Raw genomic sequence first — 23,909 nt, 5'->3', positions numbered from 1 at the left:
TGGCAAACTCCAGTTTGGCATTGCTTGTCCTGTGTCAGGCCCAGAGGTTGTACAGTGGACTTGGACAAAGTGCCTCCTCCAGAGTTCTACAATGCCACTTTAGGGTGTCATCTACAGCAACTGTAGTCCCCAGCAGCACGCACTGCTCAGGATGGAGCCTCAGGGGAGAAGCGGCATTGTGGATTGCATGTTTTAAACCCCATCAGTTACATATACAACATTATGTGCACACTTTATACTTTTGGAGGGACATCATATAAGAAAAGAACCTAGACAGATTAACTCATCCCCTCTGCAGACTGTTTGGGCAAAAACTGGACCCCCAACATGAAAATACCCCCAGGCTCAGATGGCAGAGGCCGTGTGAGGGGCGTTTACTTATGAAAAAAAAAATCTGGCCAGCTGGGCAGGGAGGTGAAAAGCCGGCTCAGGAACCAGCGTGCACACTTATGATTCTCCTTTCCGTGTTCTCCATTATCAAACTCTTAGACTCTGAACTGTTTGTACAGAACCCAGTTACTGCTGCTTTCCCACCACTCCCACACAGACTTGCCTCCAGCTGTAATGTCCAGCAGTCACAGCCTGTTCCACATGTGGCTCTGCATCCGTTCCTACCTCCAGCACAGCTCACAACAGAGTTTGGGCACTTCCTCCTTCACCACCCTTCCCCATCTGGCCAGTGTCTTGGGGAAAGGGACACGCCGTGGGGGCTGGTGGGAGGTGTAGTCCCCCACATCGACCCAGTTATGTCACCCAAAAACAACATCCAGCATCAGGCAGGGGATGAGGCAAATTCATGCGCTGGCTCCATGTATCACACTGTGAGAAGAACAAACAGACCAGAACCCGCAGGAGCCCAAACGACATAAGGCAGGAGGCCTGCTTAAGTGTTATGGCCCTAGCCCACAACTGAGAAAATATTCATGTCAATGAGCCAGGTGCCCGCCCTCCCCGCTACACACAACTAACCAGCCTGGCTGGGCACTGGGCAGAGCTTCCTGTCTTCCCCCACATGCTGCCAAAGGAGTCTGATCAGACACGTTCCTCTGAGTGGCAGCCGTGTTAGTCCATATCAGCAAAAAGAACGAGGAGGCCTTGTGGCACCTTAGGGACTAACAAATGTATTTGGGCATAAGCTTTCGTGGGCTACAGCCCACTGCATGCGTCCGATGAAGTGGGTTTTAGCCCACGAAAGCTTATGCCCAAATAAATGTGTTAGTCTCTAAAGTGCCACAAGTCCTCCTGTTCTTTTTGTTCCTCCGAGTGTAACTTCCCAGGCTGCCAACTCAGTTCTCCTAGGTTAAATAACTTCTCTCTTGCACCAGATATGAGCCAGAAGGCTCCATGCTCATGCAGGCATCATCCAAGTTGCCCTGCATTCCCATTGTGGATTCTCAAGAGATTTGCATCCACCCATTAACCCAACAGCCTGATGCATTGTAACCCGCCTCCCCCCGCCCCCACCTCATCGCAGCTTTGTACAGGTCAGAGATCTGCAGGGTGCATGCATTTCTGATTCGTTTCAAGGTGCTGACTTGTAACCTGCAAAGCACTCTAGGGCTTTGGACTGCTGCATCTTTTCTACATAGTATGTGCAGGGCCACGTTTTGTTTTGGAACTCTTGGGGAAGTTTTCTCAAAACCACCCTCTTCTGCTGCCACATGATACCACTGCAGCTGGGATCAGCTGGGACCCTTGAATTTGCCCTCCCTCCCCAGTTAAACTGGAGCGAGCTGGCAGCAGGATATTGATACTGACAGCCTGGATTTGCCAACACTCAGGCCCTGCTGCAACAGGCTTATTGCTGCTTCCAGGACTTTCCTGAGAGGGCAAGTTGAACACAGCCTGGGAGCAGAGGGTGGGGTCCAGCTTTATTGTGGGCTGGGGGTTGCTTTTGCAGACAGGGAGTTGAGCTGAGTGTCCGTAAGCATCTTCCCAATCTATAAATCAGCCGAAAACCAACCAACTCACCTACCGATTTTCAACCTGAAGATCAGCTGATAATCCCAACCAGGACTTTATACATTTCTGCCCCTTCTGTGTGGGCCTGGGGTGGTGACTGCCTCCAACTGCCTAGATTTTTATGGCCAAAAGGGCCCATTCTGACCATCTAATCGGACCTCCCGCATAGCACAGGCCAGAGAATCTCTCCCAGCGATTCCTGCCTCCAGCTCAACGATTGAACGAGGACATCTTTAAAGACACCCACTTTCCATTTGACAACTCCAAGTGATGGAGAATCCATCTGATCTTTCATGGATCTGTTCCAAGGACTAATTATCCTCTCTTAAAAATATGCATCTTATTTTCAATTTGCACTTTGCACACCTCAGCGTCCAGCTCTTGGATCTTGTTATGCCTTTATCTGCTAGGGGATAGGAAAAGGCAGATTAAGTTACCAGCATAAGTTTGCTAGCAGATACTCATTTGCCATTTACTATTTTTTCACTCTTGGCAGTACAGTTTGTGATTAAAATGAAATTGCTTCACATACATATCAAATGTAAAGAGCCCACACAGGTTGTTACATGAATACTGACCTTTATTAGTTTCTCTTAGAATACTGTACAAAGGAGTAATAAAAATAATATTCACACTTTGTCTTAGAAAGTTCCTCTAGATGAAACTTCTTTATATACCCAAAAAAGAGAAGGAACTGGAAAAAACAACGAAACTTCTATGTACAATGCAAGAATGTTCCATACAAAACTGATTTAGCTCACTGAAATTGATCCAAAGAGTGTATTATGTGCACACACTTAAAAATATATATCTATTTTATGCACGATGGTAAATCGAAGCAATATCTCTCACTGCTATTAAAGAAAATCATGATATGCAATACGAGTCTGCCTGTGTGCTACTGCCAACAGTGACCCAGCTGTTGTCCTCTCTTCGAGGACCAGTACCGTTCTTTTAATATTTAAATTATTTTTAAACTGCTGCTGCTGCTGCTTTAAAGAAATCCTCATTGACTAAAGAGCCTTAGATCTCAGGGGGAAGGGGAAAGGCGGCTCCAATCTCGCACTTGGACCATGCGGAAGGGCTGTATAATGTTGGGTTAAAGATCCAGCTGTTGGAATCCAATTGCAAGACTGGGGCCTTCACTCAGCAAGGCCAAGCTGTTCTGTATCTTCTCCCGGCGGGAAGATGCCCGTTCTGAGCTATATGGACAAGCACACAGTTCTCTCAATGGCTGATGAAAGAGGCTTCGCAGCAACAGCAGCAATAAGAGCAGGCAACGCGAAGGGCTTGAGTCAGGCCAGTGTCTGTGAACTGGTCTATTGTTATAGATTTTAAAACCCTTGGTTTCTTTATTGCTTCTCTGTATCTGCAACAGACAAAACTACAATGAAAAGCATTGGCTGTACTGAAATTCACACTGATTGCTATGCAGGGAGCCAGCACAAGGCCTGGGTGAAGATTTTCCCAAGGGCCTAAGTGAGTTAGGCACCTAAATCCCATTGAAATTCAAGGAGAGTCCAGGGTCTAATTCACTTAGGCGCTTTACACAAGGGTTGAATTTCACTCTGGGATCACGACCACTCTTGGCTGCAGCCATATTTAAATGCTCAAGACGCTCCAAATTCCTGCAAACTTCCCCAACCTGGGGTGCACGCAATCCCTCTTCTCAGGGATAAAAAAACAGCTTTGGGGAGGAGCTTCCTTGGTGTGTTTGCTGTTTTCTCCAACTCTCCACAGCCTGAGTGGCCCTTCATCATTTGTCTTGATTCAGAACTGCCATGTCTGGCCCATTTCACACCCACCCGTTTTATAAAAGTGGTTTCAATGCAACGTTTCAGGAGATCTACAGTGTGGTTTGTTCTGTAATGTTTGGACTAGCATTTCCTTGCTTTGTCTCCCAGATCACCTACAAGTGCCTAGCGAAGGGGGCTGTTCCCCCTCACTGCACACTCAGACTCCCCCTTCTGAGTGACATTTTAATGGACGCTACCCCTGCACACGGAGGGGGAACAGATCTTTGACACATAATTATGCATCGCTCTTTAAAAAAGTTAACCAAAATCCCTTTTAAACTGTTAAGTCCTAGGGCCTGATTCCCCTCTCACTTGAGCCAAGGCCCTGATTCAGCAAAACACTTAAGCATGTGCTTAAATTCCATTGACTTCTGTGTGTCGAAAGCACATGCTGAAGTGCTTCACGGAAAGTGTTTTCACTGAAATCCTCATAAAAGAGAAATCATTGGACTTGTCTATGAACATCACCTCTTTGTAAACCCATTGAGGAAAACGTACACTCCGGGTTTTAAACTGCCCCACTCGAGTTCATGATTTTATTTTTTTACATTTCATCGTTAAATTAACAGAATTGATTGGACGTGACCGGCGTCACTGAACCCAGCAACCTGCAAGTGCAGGTCCCGACCCCAGCTGATGTAGGTCTGCCAAGCTTCACCACTCCACAGTGCCCAAGGGTCTGGTGCCTAGCGTCGGCTTACATTTCTGCTACACAATTACTCCAGCTTTGCATAATTTACACACACGAGAGAGGGAGAGAAAAGGCAAAACCTACATGTATCCAGGAATAAAGGTTTTAAGCAAATAAAGAAAAAGAAGTGCTTTTTTATTTAGGGTGGGTTTTTGCAAAACATAAGGATAAAGTGATTCCTGCCCCACTTCTCTGGGTCGAGATTCCCACCCTTAAAAGTAATTTTGTCGTCTCTAGTTAGGTTCGTATTTGTCCCCAAAGCTAGATTAACACCACGCCACGTGTTCTGTCTCTTTCACAGGAGAAGGTTCAGCATCAGCACTGTAATTCTGTGGCCTGCCAGACCTGAATTTGTCCAGCAGTGTGCACCTTAGACTAGGCACATCATCCCAGCCGTCTGGGTGAAGGTACGATCACTGCAGAGTGGAAACCTGCAGTCTCCCCATTGCCATGTATCTACAATGTTCATTTCTGAATCCACTCAGACATTCTCATCAGAAAATAGCACTAGCCTGAAACTATTTTTTCCAGAAGTCACAGGCTAGTAGCTGAAAAGCAGTCCTGGGATATATGGTACAGTAACCAAAGCAACCATCCACTCCCAACCATGTCAGGGATGGGGGTGGGGAAAAAAAAAAAAGGAAGAGCCTTGTATTAAATAAATTAACCTACATTTGACAGGCTCCTTTTTTCAAGAACCCAAAGCAGGTTCCCTCCTCCTCCTCCAGCTAATTCTTCTCACCATCTTCCTCTTCACTAATACTTACAGTAGCATTTCCGTCTTTGAAGCGCTTAAGAGACAATGGCTAAATAAGCCTCACAACAGCCCTGTGAGGTAGGCTGATGATTTCTCCCCCTCTGCGGGGTACAAGTGATGAAACTGAGCCAGAGAGGTAAAGCAGTTCACCCAAAGGCAGGTGAGGAGTCAGGACAAGGGCTGAGATTCAGATTTGGGAATTCCTGTCCTGGACCATCAGATCAGGTCTAAACTCTGTCGATAGTACCCACTGTACCGCCTGCTCAGTTCCAAAGCTACATCTGGCTAATGCAGGAACTAAAATGTCTTATTTAAAACATTTACATTGTCAGAAAACTCAAGACACTCAAAACACTAACAAACAAAAATCACCTTCATGAACCTGCAAGGGTATCATGAAAAATATAAACAAAGGCTTATTTCAACCAGCATATTGACCCTCGAGAAAATCCTACGGTTTTGATGAGTGGACAGCTACCCCAGCCACTAGGAGCTAATTCTGCTGCTAACCTTTCACTCCAGCTGGCAATTTTGATGCGGGGAGTGGGGGAGGATATTGAGTGTTGCAACTATGCTTCATCCTCGGTTATCCAAACCTCCCTGTTATATTGAAAATGCCCCCCGCCCCCGTCTACTAATTACAAGCCTCTCATTTACCCCAAACGATGATTCTCAAAACTTTGTTCAACAATCTCCACACTGGGATTATTGCATTTCTATTGCAGATTATAATTAAATTAAAAATCCCACATTGTCCTCCAGACCAGCTCCTGACTCTGTGGATAACTAGCTCATCTGCTAACAGCCACTTAGTAGAAAAACACACACGCGCTTTACTAGGTAGGGTTCCCTCCCACACGCCAATGCAGGGTGCAGAAAACATGATCGCTCCACTGAGCAGCCTGAAATAAGCTCATGATGCATAAACAAAATCAGAACAAGAGTCAGAAACAGAAGGATGGTTAGCTCCCCTTGTGGTTTAACTGCCCCCTGCAACACCCCATTGCCCCTCACTTTCTTGGGATGCAAGTTCCACCCACTAACTGACATGTGCCGTACCCCACCTCTGGATCTAGCCACCAGTTCAGGGGCAGAACAGCAGGGCTTTGGATTTAAACAAGTACAACAAATCTGGATAATGAAGAAGGCAGCAAAGCAAGAGTTGCTTGTCTCCCTGCTGTGCCAAGCACCTTCACTGTCCAGACCCGGACAGGTGGGTAGCCTTGTGCAGCCATGGTCTGGGGATGTGACAGACTGCACATCTTGGATTTTCTATGCCACTGATAAGTTACATGCTTCAGTGACCGGTCAGACCCGTTGCCCTCTTGCTGGCCAGCCACATCTGCCGCCTGCTCCTGCCTTCACTCAGCAACACGGCACCACTACAATATTCCTATTCTACAGCTCCTTTAACCTCGCTTGTGGCCCACAGTATGCTGCCGACACGTCATCAGGCCCAACCAGAAGTCCGAGAAGGGTTTTCTGCCTGGGCTGTCACATGCTGAGATGTGCCCAGCACTGGTATTTGGCAAGTGCCACTGATCTAGATCTAGACATTGGAGTCCTGGGCAAAGGGGGTGGAAGAACGAGACCCATTTAAACCAAACACGGTCACCTCTCTGCCTGTACCAGCACCCCATTACCGTACCCGACGACGCTCCGTCCTTCACCTAGAGCAAACCTGTCCATCATCAGCCTTTCTCCCCACCCCCATCTCCACATCAAGTGACTCAGATACCTCTCATGGGCAGTGTTAACATTTTTAATCACACAACTAACAACCAGCAGCATCACACCTCTTAGCCCTATGTGGCAGTAGGATTAAGGGGTAACACTGCAGGGGTGCATGTGATGGGGGAGAATACCCCCCTCTTCCCCCCCCCAATCACACCCACTTTAAAATATAACCACTTCCACTTTAAACAAAGACAGACCTTGGTTATAGTTTAAATTAATAGAAACACCTTGGAATCCAATTCTGTCCCCCCGAATCACACAAACTGTACCTTGGAAAACGGGAAAGCTCCCCTGGAAATGCCAGGTCACTCCTTCCTGTTTTCTCATGAGAAAAAACGATTCCCTCCCCAATGGGAGGAGAGAGGTTGAAGAAAAAATCCACCTCCCAAAATTAAAGTGGCCAACTAGTTTTTCACACCTGGGAAATCTGGCCAGGCCCCCCTTTAATTTCCCCACGTAGCCCTTCGCGAGTGCCTCTAACCTCAAAAAGGGCCACTGTATTTTAAAGTGCATTTGCCATAGTAATGGCCACTCGCTCTTAAAGCTTTCTCCCCACCCCTGCTCTCTCCATTCAGCGTATTGGCCTCTGGATGGGAGTCTCCCCAGACACTGACCTATTTGTACCTCAACGTCTCAGACTATCTGCATCTACTCATGATACTGGAGCACAAGAAGTCCACCCCCCTCAGTCTCCTGGCTCCATGCTAAACTCTACTCAGGATTCTGCTACTCCAGAGTTTGCTTAGATTTATTGGGCACGAGGATCCTGCATGCGGTATACACGTCTATTGGATACTGCATTTAAAGAGCCGCTGTGAAATTATAGCCCGGCCGGGGGGGGAGGGAGGACTAAGACCACGGGGTTTCCCCTTCCACTTCAGCTCACTTCATCCAGGGGGCTCAGTACTTGTTGATCCCAAAGATCCGGACTCCGTGGAGCTGGGGCAGTTTGGGGATCAAGACGCTCATCAGGGAGATGGTGTTGATTATGAAGTGTATCCGGTCATATTTCGTGTAGAAACTGGTGAGGAAATACCTAGGGGAGAGAGAAGAGGAAGTTGAATCACAGCTACCCACAGCTTCCATCACCCCCCGGGGCAGTGACGATCTCTGACTGCATTTCCTGCTACAACCCCATACCACTCCCTTGGTGTATAAGTTACGCCCACTAGCCGACCCCACCTTGGAATCTAGCCACCAGCTCAGGGCAGACAGACAGGGCTTCAGATTAGCACAACACAGCGAAGCTGGGTGAGCCAAATAAAACCAAGGATCCGGTTTCTAGCAGCTAGTGAGCCCCAATTCCAAAGTGGATTTAGTCTCACACTGGGGGATCTCAGTCTCTCTCTCCTTCTGGCCATGAGCTCTGGTCCCAAAAGACTTTAACAACTGAGCATCTTTGCAGCAGCAGCTTGTGTGTGCTTTCGGCAACAGACACAGCACAGACTGGCCCTTCAGAAATATCTTCAGTCGATGGTGATGAAGCCTACCCTCCACCCCTTGCACTGGAAATGGCTAGAAAACAACATTTCCCAGCAGCGATTACCTCAGTCAGAACTGAAATGTGGGTGGCAGGGGAGCCAGGGGACGGAGGGGGGTGAAAAGCAAGATGTTCCCCTTGGGGATGTGATTTTACAGTCTGATCCAGACTCCAACACTTCACTGGGACTCTGCGGACTTTGGATGCTCTAAAGAATTTATCCATCACATTAAACACAAACTACTTGTCTTCGCTTTCAGAGCCCTTCGCGGCCCCTCCCACCCTACTTCTCTCTCATTCACTCCTGAGAGGTTGACACCTGCCTCCAGTAAAGCCAGGGTGCCAGCCTTCACGCCCTTCTGTTAGATTTGCAGACGAGCAGCTTCATGCTTCTCCCTTGCTGCCTCTTGTGCTGGGGATGAATTCCCCATAAAAATCCACAAAGCCCTCTCGTTGCCCTCTGCCAAATCCCTTCTGCCAGGAGGCCAAATCCAATGCTCCTGGTCTGGGGGCTGGATTCAGCGGGGGGGGTCAGTTAGTGAGTGTAACTTGACAACAGTCAGGCTGCTGGTGGGCTGAAACCACTGCCTGTCGTTCTGGCCCATAGAGCTTGCCTCAAACCATCCCTAGAGTATCCACTTCTTGTCTCTTGTCTTATACGTAGATTGTCCACTTTGGGGGTCAGAGAGAGTCTTTTTGTTCTGTATCTGTGCAGCACCCAGCACAATGGGGTTCTGGGTCTGTGACTGGGGCTCCTAGCTGCTACCATAATACACATAACTAATGTTAATATTAATGTTAATAAAGTTAATCACTGCCAGCCCTGGTGACTTGTGAGATAATGGACCTGCGAAGCACATCATCAGGGCTGCACTGGTCTCTTTCTGACAGTGCTTTTTCTGCGCACTGACCCAGGCTGAATAGCACCTTGACACAAGCTCAATGCAGATCCCCCAAGACATCCACGCCATGAGCGGTGGACAGCAGCACAGACACAAGTGGGCTATGGACACTGTGAATAAATCTGTTGTCGCAACATATGTGGACCTGCTTTTAGGCCACCGAGCGAGCATGGTTTCTGGAGGGCTTTGGCGCCGCTCGACAGGGCGCCGCTGCGACCAGCCCGCCCGAAGTACTCACAGCACGATGGGCGTGATGGTCAGGAACTTGCGCGATGCCGTGAACTGCACCCCATAGTCCATCTGCTCCCAGTGCGTGAGCAGCCGGGCTTTCCCCTGGTCCGGCGTCTCAAAGGGCGTTCCTTTCACCGTGTGCAGGAAGATGTACATACTCTGTAGCAAACACGAGCAGAAGGTAAAACTGGTGCAGCCCTCTGAGACCAGGTTGACCTTGGCCACCCACAACTCATCGCTAGGAAAGCTCTTACCCTCGCAAGCCGCAAGCCAGGCTGTGCCACCAGGGGGAGCTGTTGTCATCTGATGAGATTTTTTTTTTTTTTTGGCCTTGGCAATTAGGGTCCCAGAGGATATGAGCTGGTTACAGCCCAGCGAGGAAGCCCGGGCTCTTGAGCTCAAGCTGTAGCAGCTCCTGCTTTTACCTCTGGAGCTCCCTGGTGCCCTGGCCAAGATGGTGACGGTCACATTAGGAAATTCAGATCCCCGGCATCAGAGGAGAATACACATGGAGTGGAATCAAACTCCAGTAGGGTGACCAGACAGCAAATGTGACCAATCGGGACGGGGTGGGGGGTAATAGGAGCCTATATAAGAACAAAAACCCAAAATTGGGACATCTGGTCACCCTAAACTCCAATATCACATCTCTTCCTGATGCACAGACTTGGGCGTGAACGTGGCCATACAGTTGCACAGACAACACCAGGTGCTTCCTGCCCGTCGGCCAGGAGAAAGCCTTTGACATGGAACAGCCGCAGACTCGCTGCCCTCGGCCCTGCGTTCCATGCTGGGGGGTGGGTGCTGAGAGTGGCATCGCCCAGGCTCTATTCCCAGTACTAACCTCAACCGACATTACGTCCCTACGTGCCACAGTTCCCTCGGTTGTGAAACAGTGATAATCCTGACCCCCACGCCATGGGGGGAGGAGGGTAACGCCTCGCTATTTGCAATGAGCGTGGAGATTCTAAACCGTACGGCTCTAGAGGAGGGCAAAGGGTTAGCAATATTATTTATGGGGAGGCAGAGCTGTCCAGTGGACACAACACTGCACTGGGCACTCAGGAACCCTGGCTTCTATGTCCAGCTCTGACCTTGGGCAAGTCAGCCTCTCTGTGCCTCAGTTTCCCCATCTGTAAAATGGGGATAATGACACCAACCTCCTGTGTAAAGGACTGTGAGCTCTACTGGTGAGACGCACTAGATAAAAGCTGAGTATTATAGTAACTGGAACTTAAGCAAACTCCTGGAAAGGTTCCAGTGACACTCACTCCAGGTACACACAAGCAAGAAATCCTTGGATAAGCCAACGGCAAATCTGTTGGTATTGTTGCTTATGAACAAGTGCTGCTGGCCCTTTAAAAGCCTCCTGCTCCTAAGACTCACCGCTCTAAACTGGACAGAGGCCAAGGCAAGGAGATCTGATTGGCGCAAGAGCAGAGCGCACCAGTGCTGATCTCAGCCCTTTTGCTCTCAGCTCCAGCTGCTGATTGCTAGAGATCTGGATGGTTTTTATGAGATGGGGCGTCAGGAGCCCTGCGAGGGAATCAATTCCCGGTCTCTGATTAATCTCAAGCCGAGAATCACTTTAACCAAAGGGCACAAATAGACCAGCTGCTGCATCTGTGCCAACGTCTGGGTTTCTCTGATCTGGAAATCAGGGAGCAAGCTGCTGCATGGAGCCACGGTCTGATCTCAGGGGGAGACACGGACTAAAACAAGAGGGGAGTCAGGAGGGGGAGAATACATCATCAGTGAAAAGCACGGGGCGTTTTTCTCAGCCCCAGAGGAAAAGGTTCTGCTGAATGGCTGCGGTTCTGTCATGTCCCAGCAGAGGGCTGCAGTGCGTCCACTCACCTGCACCCCACACCCATCCCCTGAAAAAAATCCACACACCCCAGCCCACACCCATGAGGAAAACTGACTGTTTCATTTCTATGTCAGTGACACCCCATTCACATTATGCACTTGCTCCAGAGACAGTATCATTAGACTCAGACAAATGGCCAACAACCCCCACCCCTATCCCTCGGCTTTGCACCCTGGTCCTCTCATCTGGGCCCATCCCACGGTCAGCTCACAAGTCAGCAGCTGATTTTTTAAACCCTCCACCCCTGGGTGCAAAAACCCACCTTGCCCTTTCTGCCTCTCCCTTTGTTGCCCGTAACACCAGAGGATTCCTGGGCAGCAGAAAGTGAGCGTAACCAGCGGGCAGCAGGTCCCGTTCTGGGCCTGACCCTCAGAGGATGAGAGGCTGTCACAGCTCCTAGTCCTTGATCCTTTAGCTCAAATCGTAGAGACTCTCACTTCCAACCCGGGAAGTTGCTGGTTCAAGCCTCTGAGTCAGCCAAGAGGACAGTCGTCACTCAAGGCTCTCCCACCTTGCATTGCTCTGCCGTGTGTCCGGGGGCCAGACAGTAGTTTACACCCCACAGCCTATTCCCGCTCCTGCGGGGGCCTCTTCGGGTGGCTTTGGTGATGTGGACACTTGCCCCGATGGGAGCTGGTCTGAGACCCAAAATCAGTTCATGCAGGGGATACAACACCAAACGTTTGGTTGTTACCACCCGGGCTGGATTAGAACCCATGACCTCAAGGTGAAAGGGGGCTGAGCCTGGGATGTGGCTGCTCAGTCAGGCAGACTGCATCCCACACACTCGTGGGAACTCAGGACTTGGGTTTGATTTCACTGTAGGATCCCTCGGCAGTATCCCTTTAAGGGCTAACGAGCCCAGCTGGGGGTTCCCCCTGGGGCCAGTTAGCCGCGGCGCCCCCTTACCATGTTGTGGATGATGTTGGTGAGAGTCCAAACCACGGGGACACTGAAGAAGGGGATGCTGAGGAGGATCACATGCAGCAGGCCAATCCCCAGCACGTAGGAGAGCCAGATGCCCCGGCTGTTCATGACGCGGGTGTTGGGGTTCACCTCGCTGTGCGCCGTCCCCACGTTCATGCTGGCTCACGCGTCGGATAGGCAGTCCTGAACTGAACCGAGAGCAAGAGGCAGGTCAGCGCAGGGAGGCAGCAGACTCTGCCACTCCACTAAGCTGGAAGCTAACCAGAACCCTCCATGCAACGGCCCCATCCTTCCCTGTCCCTGCTACTCAGCCAAGACCAGCCCAGGATGGAGCACGGTCTTGCAGGTAAAGCAGCCGACAGGAAGTCAGGACTACCGGATTCTGCCCCAGACACTGCCACCCTCTCACCACAAAACCTTGGGCAAGTCACTTCACTGCCCCCTGCCTCAGTTACCCGAGTTGTAAAATAGAGACAATACTCTCGTGTGGGAGCTAAATCCACTCAAGTTTGAGATTCAGGTGGAAGGTGCCAGGGAAATGGGAAGCATCTCTACAATGGGGTATTTCTAACGCTGGTGGTATATTCTGGTGGAACCGGGGCACATGGATGATTTCAGTCCTGTGACTCTGCCTGTGAAAAGCCAAATGGTAATTTCACAGCATAACATGGACCAAATTTTCTTTCGCAGGACGCATTAAGGCCCTGGTCCTGCAAAATCTGGAGCATAGTTACCCACGTGCTTAAGGGTTTGCAGGATCCAGGCCATAACATGCCCTGAGAAACACTTCAGCCCTGATTCTGCAAAGTCTTAGGTGTGTGTAACCTTACACCTAAGATTAGCCCCACTGACTGCCCCAGAGTTCTGCGTGGCTGTAGGAGCCTCCACACGCTGACCCACATCACAGAACTGGGCTCTTGTTTCGCAAGCAGGGGACCACCCCCCCCACACACACCCCACGCCCCCCCCCCAATGATCTTTGGAGAGATCATGACAGCAACGGGAAAGAGAAATGAAGAGCTCCAGGAGAGAGATCCTTTGAGGTTAGAAAAGTCATGGTGAGGTAACGATGCAGGGAGGTCGCTTCACCAAGGGGTGCCCTACAGGAGAAGGCTCCCAGCCTGCCGTGGGGTAGAAACGTGCAGACCCCAGGAGCAGCATGGAAAGAAGCATTTTCAAAGCAATTCTGGTAAGGCCAGAAAGAGACTCACTGCTGGAAAGGAGAAGATTGTCAATGGCTGGACTGAGGTTGGATTTGGTGCCATACACAGCAATCCATGAAACCTCAGGGCCTAGGGCTGCTGCACTCATTCACCTGCACCATGAAACAGGTTCAGCAGCAAACCCCAGTCCCAGGATTCAATACAGAGCACGCTGACTGAACTGCCAGCTAATGGTGAAACACGCAAGGAGCGGGAGCTGGACAGACCTCTGTGGCCAAGGTTCGAACGCTGCCACCACCCTACAGGGATAAAAACCACCATCGCAAAGCGAACAGGAAATGAGGGGTTTCACCCACCCCTCAGCAGACCTCAGCCGGTACACTCCAAAGCTGGCTCCAATCGGAAGGCAGATTGTGATGTCATTCAGTCAGAGCGAGATCACAACTAAAAAAACCTCAGATTCCAGAGACAGCCAAAATGTGCACGGGATGGGCCCAGTCCTGCGAGCATATTGCTCCCAGGCCGTGGGATAACCCACGGTTCTGAGCAATGAAGTCACTGCTAAGCCAAGTCAGCAATATTTTCAGGCTCAGCTAGAGTGACCAGATGTCCCGATTTTATAGGGACAGTCCCGATATTTGGGTTTTTTTCTTATACAGATGCCTATTACTCCCAATCCTCTGGTTTCTTACACTTGCTGCCTGGTCACCCCAGCTCAGACCTTTGTGGGACTGAAGCAAGGAACCTCATCGCCATCTGTCTCCCAAAGGTGCCACACCTTCAACAGAGCAGCGGGTGTATTCTCCATCACTTGACGTCTTGCTAAGAGACTTGCGCCAGCTCCTCCTTCACCACTTCCCGGGCTCAATGCAGGAATCCCTGGGAGGGCGTTTTGGGGCTGTGAGATACAGGAGGTCAGAATAGAAATGTTCCTTCTGGCCTTGAAACCTGTATGTGCCTAACCGTTTGGCATATAAAACCCTGATCCTGCAAACACTTCGGCACGTGGGACTCGTCGCATGCGTTATGTTAAGGGTGTACGCAAGGCCAAGGTCAACGTTTGGAAATTTTTGCCCAGCCTTGGGCTCGTCCTAACATTAATTCCTACATATTTTGTCAGCCTTTATTCCAAAGCTGCTTTGTTGCTTTTTGGCCGATTTTTCAAAAAGTTGACTGATTTTTGCACTGGTCGGAGCACGCTACGTTTTCATGCAAAGTTTGAGTAGCTGCCGAAGTTCAGCTGCAGAAATAAAACGGCCTAGACGAGCCAGGTTCTCCCTTCCTGATAAGTTTCTAGTGCTGTTGCTGGTTTAGCGCCCATTGCTGAGAGACCGATTTGCTGCTGCTCTCCAGCTCTCACATGCCCGCGTTGTGTGGGAGGCGGGTTGCAGCCAGACCTATTGTTGTGTTCTCAACACAGCAGCCAGATCTTCCAAGTTTTCTTACATAGAATCCTGGGCCTGGGTTATTTTGCAGGCTGCAGCTCTCTCTTTTTTTATTGTCCTTGACAAGGGTTATTACACAGAACAAACAGAGCCCCTCCTGCAACCGCTGCTGGCCATGCTGTGTCCTTCAGGCTTCCTGTAGTCACCCATGGATGCTGCTCAGCATCGGCCATCCAGCGCAAGGCAGGGCTGCTATCCGACAGACGCACCAATTTCTCTGTCACTTAGAAACCTTGACACCACAGGCCGACGAGTGGTTCTGCTTGGAGAGGACTTTGGACCTGCTCTGCTGCCTGCAGACAGGACACCCCAAACCTGCTAATTGCTCAGCTTCTCGTCTCCACTTCCCTGGATCACAGAACATCCCCCATGAGAGGCCAGCCATCGATATTCTAGTGGGAGGCAGAGGCGTGGTCTGAACATGGGGCTAGGAGGCAGGAACTCATGAATCCCAATCACAGCTCAGATGCTAACCCCATCTTCACCCTTGGGCAGCTCAGGTAGGGCCCGATCTGCAGCCCATTGGAGTCAACGGGCAGACTCCTACAGACCTTAGAATCGAGCACTTAGGCCAAATGACATGCTGAGTATCAGCTGCTTCAGTATTCTGGGGGTCCAGCTTGAGGAGACTCTGGCTTGATTTTCAGAGAGGGCTGAAAATCCAACTCCACCCGCGATGAAAAAATCAGACCAGTTGCAAACTAAGGCGTCACTTTTGAAATCTGGTCCTCTCCCCTTTTTGTGCCTCAGTTTCCCATTTGTAAAATGTGGATTAGACTTGGTTGAAATCTACTTCATGTGGACACCATGGGGATCACGGCACACTGAGGATGTCAGCCATAGAGTAATATCAGAAAAATTTTGCAGGTTCCATTTCAAATTCTCTCTTCTCCAGCCTAAACTATCCCCCCGTCACCCCTTTCATCCAGGACACCCCTCTGTCCCTGGACCGATATTTACATCTCTGGTACAGAAGTCACCCCTAGACCCACTCTCTCTATAGCTTACAGGTCTCTGCATCTTATTTCCAAAGCTTACTTAAGCGCTACTAACCAATCAAAGCCAACGGCCCCTCCCCCCACAACACTGCTTATTAGCTTTACCGCTGGGACTCGTTCACCTGCGGGAAGAACAAAGCACATGAGGAAAGTGATGGAAACTTTGCTCCACCCCCCTCCCGCTTCTGAAGCAGATGGCTGCTAAGCTCCAATTTCTCAGCTGTGCGACTGTTTCTCAGGGGTGGGAAGACTTTAGTGTTTCACCAGGCTGAGTGTGAAGGTTGGGATTGTTGCAGTGGAGAGCATGCACCCAAGAGGGAGACGAGTCCAGGGAGTTGTAGGAGCTAAACCGATCTCAGTGACAGACAAGTCTGTGGAGCCGTCCACCTGCTCTGTTCCAGTCCAGCTTTGAGACACGTTCCAATCCTAACCTCCAGCCTCCGCAGCTCCCCCAGGCCTGGGCACCCAGCACACCCAGCTGCGCCAATGCTCCTCAATCCCGACCCGCAGCCCCCTGCTATCCCAGCACATGCTCTGCGATGCCACTCAACCTCAACCCCTCGACTACCCCAGCCCTGCCCCCTGCCGATGCCAGCTCTGGCCTGCCACACACACATCTCTGCCAACACCCTTCAGACTCAAGCTGCAGCCAGAGAATGGGACCCAGGTCTCCTGACTCCATCCCACACTCTATCAACAGGGCTACACTGCCTCTCCTTCACCTCAGACCCACACTAGATATGAACCCAGCTCACAGAGGCTAGTGCACGAATTCTCAACACCCAACCCTGTCACACAAAAAAACCCGCTGACAGCCTGACTCAGCGGTAGGCACGTTGGGCTGACTAGCGCCTTGTGGGGCTCGGCTCAGGATGCGCGGTAACGGGCCGCCGTGCTGGGAGGCCTAGCGCTGAATGGGCCACCGAGACTCAACTAGCCTCTTATTCGTTTGGAACGTCCCTCAGGCTGGGCCGGGGGGGGCGGGGGAAGGAAGCTGTCTGTTCTGCGGCTAGAGATCTGAGTCTGCAGGGGTGTCAGGCCAGCGTCTGAACTGGCAGCATCGCCCCAGTTCAACAGGGAAGCAACCAAACAGCATCGTCGTTTTCTCCTTGTCCTGTCAGCCACCGAACCTGCGGGGGCCTTGCAGACCCAGGGAACCAGAAGGACACAGCCAGCTCTCTGGCTTCATACACTCAACGCCCAGCACTCAAGGGACGGGACAGAGATTGGGAGCCAGGCAGATTCCTGTCCTGTGGCCGCTCAGCTGAGAATGATGCTGACTCGTGTCTCTTGTGACGGGGGAGCAATTCAATTCTCAGTTTTGTGCTGGGCCAGAGCAAACTGACAAATGTCGCCACTGATGTCACTTGTCCCTCAGAGTCACCGACAGGAAGTGTCACAACAAAGTGAATCACTGCATGGCTGAGCGAGCAGGGCACTGGAGCGGGAGCTAGGACGTCTGGAGTCTGCTGCCAGATCTGCTACCGACCTGCTGTGGGATCCCCAGCAAGTCACTTCCTCTCTCTCTACCTCTGCGCTCCTGTGCCCCTCCCACCTCCCTTTGTATGTCTAGTCAGACTGCAAATTCTTCACGGCAGGGACCATCCCTCTCTTCATGTTAATACAGCATCCGGTGCAACAGGGCTCCAATCTCACTGGGGGGGGGAAGGGAGCACCCTGTGCAAAGGGGCCCCCCAAACTCAACTGAGGCATCTAGCTGCTACCACAATATAAATAATAACGTAAGAGAGGCTGAAATCTCCACCAAAGTGGAAGAAGTCACAATTTCCTGGGAAAATGAATATTTTAAACCCTTCTCCACAGGAACATTATTTGCTCCTTTGCTCACCAAAGGACCGTCAGAGGCAGGATTACGCTGCGAAGATTTCAGGGATGATGGAGACGCTGCTATACTGAAAGGAAGCCAACATCTGAAGGAGCCAAGTGATGTGTTGAGAAATTGCCATTAACCTATCTCTGGAACCCAGGTTCTGATCCTGATTTAAGTCACAGATGGAACGAACTTGGCAGATCTCAGTCGCATCTCCTCCGGGGAACCCTGCACGGCAGGCTGGCCTGCGGGCGCATCTCCTCCAGGGAACTCTGCATGACGCACAGATCACATGCGGAAGAGGCAGCAGTAACATCTGGAGTGCCATACAGAGTCTGAGCTATTGTCTGGGGTCCCCACATCCTAGAAAGCGCTGGGATCATGAACTCTCCTCCTCACCACACAGGATCAGATGCAGCTCTGGCCCAAAGCAAACATTCAGCTGGAAGGAGAGAGAAGTTTGTGCTGGCAAAGAGCAGAGCTCGTCCCAGAGGGCAGAGAAGTGACTCCCAGGAAGAACATAAGAACGGTCACACTGGGTCAGACCATGGTCCATCTAGCCCAGGATCCTGTCTTTGACAGTAGTCAGTACCAGGGCTTCAGGAGTGTGTACAGAACAGGGCAGTTGGAGTGATCCACCCTTGTCCTCCCCTCTCAGCTTCTGGCAGTCAGAGGTTTAGAGGGGCCCTGACTATGGGGTTGCATCCCTGACCATTTTGGCTAGTAGCTATTGATGGACCTATCCTCCATGAACTTACCTAATTCTATTTTGAATCCAGTTATATTTCTGACCTTCACAACATCCCATGGCAATTGCCCTGTGAATAAGTACTTCCTTGTTTGTATTCATCCTCCACCTGTCAATTTCAGCGGGTGGCCCCTGGTTTTTGTATGATGGGAAAGCATAAGTAACACTTCTCGATTCACTTTTTCCACATCATTCATGATTGTATAGACCTCTATCATATTGCCCCTTAGCTGTCTCTTTTCCAAGCTGAACAGCCCCTAAGTTTTTAATCTCTCCATGTATGGAAGCTGTTCCATATCCTTGAATATCTGTGTTGCTCTTCTCTGAACCTTTTCTAGGTCCACCATATCCTTTTTGAGATGGGGTACCCAGAACTGCTCACATTACTCAGGGTGTGTGTGGGTGCACCACTGATTTGTATAGTGATATGATATTTTCTGTCTTCTTATCTATCCCTTTCCTAACCCATTATTATTCTGCTTTCTGCTTTTGTAGCCTCTCTAACTTCCCATAACATTTCACAATCACTGTCCCCACCCTGGTCAGGTGTTCAGCAGTGTATTCCTACTGCTCTACTCTTTTTATTCAAGCACTGAATTTCTGCCTATGGAGATTCCATGGTACATTTCGTTTCATGTAAGAACCTTATTTGACTCTAGGTTTTCTTTAGCATATAATGCCACTCCCCCACCCACAACCTACACTGTCATTCCTATATATTTTACACCGTGGTATTACCGTGTCCCATCATTATCCACATTCCACCAAGCTTCCCTGATGCCTATTATATCAATATCCTCAGTTAATGCCAGGCACTCTAGCTCACCCATCAGAATATTGAGATTTCTAGCATTTGTATATAAGCCCTTTACATTTCGCCCACATTCAGCTGCTTGTCTTCCTGCCTTATACTGAAATGGCCCTCTAAATGAGAGCCAAATTAAACCCTGCGACTCTGGCTGAAGCCAGCAGGAGTTGCACCATCCCATGCCAGGGCCACGCAGGGTCAAGGACTCCAAAGGGAGGGGCCTTTGGAACCAACACAGATGACAAACAACCAACACATTACGCAAGACAGTATCTGGGAGAGTGGGCTGTTAATGGGCCAACGAGGCAGTGAGCCATTCGCTGGGCGGATGGGCTTGATGCCTTCAATATGCGTGGGCTGGCCAATGGGGAGCGAGCAAGCAAGCGCCCCACCCTCCTTAATGGGGATGGACGTGGTCTCCTCAAACCTGCTCTTCTCCATAGCACCTCAGCTGAAGGGCAGCCCTTCCAAACACACCTGCCAGCCACAGGATCGGCTGGAAGGTGTGGACCGTCCTACCACATTGTGTGAGGTGTACAGCGCCTGTTTGCTGCAGTGTTATATGGGAACGGGCTATGCTCCACCACTTGCCAAGAGAAGTACCAGCACCTCCACCCCCTGCCAGATGGACTCTCTAGCTCTGGAGAAATGTAACAAGTCCTTTTACACCATCATGTTCATTTTCAAAGCACTTAATATTACCTGATTAGTGCCAGCATAAATCTAATTTAGGTGATGGGATGATACTGAAAACCCCAAGAGATCATTTGGGCTGCATCATCCACGTCTTAGCACCTGGCATTGTCTTTTTACGCCCACTTTACAAAGGTAGGAATGACTAGGGGAGGGGTGAGGCCGTGGGGAAGTCAGGTGTGGGGTGTGCTGTGAAGTGCTTTCTAGACAGGGTGGAGTAGAACACAGTCAATGCCAACCCCAGCCACCCTGGGGAAACCCAGAATGAGTCCTGTGAAGTCAATGGGATCATCTGAGGTTTACACCAGCATCAGTGAGATGAGGCTCTGGCCTTACATCCACAAGAGCTCAGGGAATGCTATGTTGCAAAAAGCCAGAGGGTTTGAATGGTGATGTTTTGTACACGACCCACGAGTACCACAACATTGGCTGAAGCTGAGTGTGTGCAGACTGTCAGTCTGTTCCACTGGGTAGCAGGACCAGGGTCTACAGGTTTTTGGAGGAGGGACTGGAACGATAATTACCGATCACACCCCAGATGCACAGAGCTCTCTACACATTTACAGAAATAGATGCTATCTAATCAACCCCTACCTGATAGCAGCCCACAGCACCAGCAGCCTCGTTCTGTAGATGATGCCAAGGTTCTCCAGAGAGGGGAAGTCACTTGCTCCTACCCACACAGCAATCAACAGCAGAGCTCAGCTAAGGACTCAGGGGGTTCCCGGCTTCCAGTCCCAGGCTCACACTAGTTCTGCTTCTGCCAGTGTCTCCCACCTCCGCCCTCTTTAGCTTGTTAACTAGAGCAAAGGGCCTGGATTGAAATATACAAGCGGGATCAAATCTGGATCCGTAATTTGCAGCTTCCAAGTGCCATTTCCAGAACACATCATCCAAACAATCTGAGCATTGGGGGAATATCCGATCTCTAGTTCTGACTATGGGGTGATGTGGGGAGAAGGGGGTGGCAGCCATCTGTGGTTGCTGTCATTTGAATATGGTTTGCTGTTATCAAAGCAAACACGGCACATACAAGCTTTCAATGGGAGTTCCCATACAACTAGTATTGCACAGATTATCCAGTTTTATTCCCTGAGCCACCTGCAGGATTTTCATGCGGACCCAGAGTCACTTTTGGGACCTGGGACTTATCATCACTTTTCAATGATCTTCTCTCTTTGGAACAACAGGGGCTCCCACAGCATACAGCACAATTGCCAGTTGCTTGGGTTTCCCTGTGGAAATAGCAATATGGCTGCACAATAGTGGTATTTATCTGTACGGTGGTAGCACCTAGGATTCCCAGGCATGGACAAGGACCCGGATCCTGTGGTGCTAGGGGCTGTACAAGCACAGAATAAAACTGCTCCCTGCCCCAAAAAGCTGGTAATCTAAGTAAAGTGAAGATTGCAGGATGTCCTGGAGATGGGTGTGCCCCGAGGCCTCATCAGCACTGCTTGGGATGCAGGAGGAAGGGGAAATACACACCCAACCCAGCAGTGAACCCGCCATATGAGACTCATGCCCCAGCTTCTCTCAGACTACAGACTCCTTAAGAAAAGGTCCCAGCCACACAGCTCCGCTGGGGATTCCCCACATGCACGGAGATCCCCACTGCTTCTTGCCAGCTAGTATTGAGTGCTGCATTGTCTATGAACTGCAGAAGGCCTCTGCTCTCCCCCGCTAACTCCAGCTTCACCCCCCACCTCTGTTTGCACAGCAGAATTTGTTCCAGGCTGCACTTTCCCCATATGCCTCCCGCTATTAACCTCTTCTCAGAAACTTAGGGACCTGTTGCTTCCTAGCTGCACCAGCTCACTCCACTACGCTGTATTATAGGAAACTGCTGCAGGAGCAGCCGCCTGGCTCTAGTCACAATTTGATTTTGTCCGACAGCTCAGCTTTGTGAGAGTCAGCGAGGGGAGGACAAAGAGGGGATGGGACACTGAGTCTTTTACCTCGAGGTCATGAGTTCAAATCCAGCTCAGGCTCGCAGAGCCGTTGGGCCTTTGGACAAAGACCGAGAAGATCACAATGGAGATGGCAGCCTCAGTGTAGAACCAAAAGATGCTGTCAGACTTAGGGATCAAAGGGCCTCTATGGGTAATTGTTGGGAGATGTGGCTGGGGAGATGTGGGAGAGTTCCCCACACTGTATCTGCTCTGTAGATAGCCAAGACTCTAGGGCTGCCAAGCCAGCAAGTCACCTCTCCCTGAAGACCTCACTTCTCCCCCCCGCCACCCCTCCAAAAGCCTGGGATGCTGCCGCTGAACGCCGGGAATGCGCTCACATCTCCAGGAGCCCCTCTCTCTGCTGAAATCCCAGGGGCGCTGAGGGTTGGCTTGTTGTTTTCCAGGCTCCCCAAGAGCAATCGTTCCCCTGGGGATCCCTCTTGTGCTGCTTGCCTGCGATTAAAGGCAGCCTGGAAGCTCCCTCCCAGTCCTACCCCCCAGGTCCCGGTCACCCCAAAAACTCAGCTCGACAGAAACAATACCCTCTGGAGTGCTAAGAGAAGGTCCAGGGGCCTAACTCCAGATGCACACAAAACACCGTAGCCAAAGGTTGCCACCTCCCAGCCCCACTCCCCACAAGGTGGAAGCAGGTGCCGCTCCCAGCTGGCTTCCCAATGTCTCATGGCCCTAGACAGCAGATTCCCCCCATTCCGCCTCCATCGTCCAGAGTCCAGCACCCCCACACTCCCTTAGCCCCTTGCCCCTCCCATCACGGGGGCTTTCCCCAAGCCTTGCACCCCCCCCCAACTCTGCCCCTCACCAGGTCTCTGCTCCCCTCAATGCCTGCCCCCCAGGTCCCCGCACCCCTTTCCCCCGGCCCCCCCAGAACCCCCTTAGCCCCACCCCCTCTCTCTGCTCCCCTCAATACCTGCACCCCTGGTTCCCCCAGCCGCCTCCTTGGCCCCGCCCCTCTCACTGCTCCCCTCAAAGCCGGCACCCCTGGTCCTCCAGGTCCCTGCACCCCTGCCCCCAGCCCCCTCCTTGGCACCGCCCCTCTCTCTGCTCCCCTCAATGCCTGCCCCCAGGTCCCTCCAGTTCCCCTTTCCCCGGCCCCCAGAACCCTCTTGGCCCCGCCCCCTCTCTCTGCTCCCCTCCAGGTCCCTGCCCCCTCTCACTGCTCCCCTCAATGCCTGCACCCCCGGCCCCCCCAGCCGCTCTCCTTGGCCCCCCTATCTCGGCCCCCAGCCCCAGGCCTGCCACACCGCCCAGCCCCCGTGCTCACCGCGCTGCGCAGCCGGCTCTCGGGCCGCCGCCCCGGGCTCGGCGACAGGGGCCTCTCCCCGCAGCCCCGCTCCGCTCCCCGCCGCCGCGGACAACACAGCAGCAGCAGCAGCAGCAGCTGGCAGCTCCGCCCTCCCCGGCAGCCCCCGCGGCCGCGGGGCGCGCTGGGAAATGTAGTTCCCCTGGGGCGCTCGGGACTCCCACATGTCCCATGGCCCCTGAGGCCCGCCGCCGCCGTACATTCCCTGTCAGCTCAAGGCAGATGGTTTTTTGTGCTTGTTCATTTTACTATATTTCTGTGCATTGGTTCTCATGCTCTGAGTTGCTACGGTTTGCAGCACCTGTGATTCTCTCGTGAAGTGTCAGCAGCCCGGGCTTGTCCTGGACTCAGTGATGGTTCGCTGACCATCGGCCGCGTGCCCGACACTGCACGGTACACACAGGTACGGCATTAGGCTGGCAAAGACTACAGTCCTGATCCTACACAGGCTTCACTTTCCGACCATGAATAGTGCCACTGAAATCAGTGCAGCAGTAAAGTTAAGGGTTGGAATAAGTGCTTGCAGAATTGGGGCTATATGTGTGTGCTTAAACTTTATGTGTGAGTAAATGCACTGAATTCAATGGGGCTAAGCGC

The 23,909-nt window shown here is 51.3% G+C and overlaps 1 protein-coding gene across 5 annotated transcripts; it reads right to left on the bottom strand.

Annotated features, from left to right (window-relative positions):
* Nucleotides 1-5,285: 5,285 nt before the first annotated feature.
* On the bottom strand, nucleotides 5,286-23,403 carry ORMDL3 (ORMDL sphingolipid biosynthesis regulator 3). Of its 5 annotated transcripts, none has more exons than XM_039516643.1 (4): nucleotides 23,274-23,403; nucleotides 12,336-12,541; nucleotides 9,564-9,715; nucleotides 5,286-7,979 (listed from the first exon to the last, which is right to left on the bottom strand). In XM_039516643.1, the coding sequence occupies exons 2-4, from the start codon at nucleotides 12,507-12,509 to the stop codon at nucleotides 7,844-7,846; spliced, it is 462 nt and encodes a 153-aa protein (XP_039372577.1). In that variant the 5' UTR covers nucleotides 12,510-12,541; nucleotides 23,274-23,403; the 3' UTR covers nucleotides 5,286-7,843. The 5 variants fall into 5 exon arrangements, with proteins under 5 accessions (XP_039372577.1, XP_039372580.1, XP_039372581.1 ...); XM_039516646.1 differs by lacking the exon at nucleotides 23,274-23,403 and adding an exon at nucleotides 13,873-13,928; XM_039516647.1 differs by lacking the exon at nucleotides 23,274-23,403 and adding an exon at nucleotides 13,783-13,901.
* Between the last annotated feature and the right edge of the window lie 506 nt (nucleotides 23,404-23,909).

This window comes from Mauremys reevesii, linkage group 27 (assembly GCF_016161935.1).
Source record: "Mauremys reevesii isolate NIE-2019 linkage group 27, ASM1616193v1, whole genome shotgun sequence".
Lineage (NCBI taxonomy): Eukaryota > Metazoa > Chordata > Testudines > Geoemydidae > Mauremys > Mauremys reevesii.
This window is presented reverse-complemented; position numbering and strand designations above follow the sequence as displayed.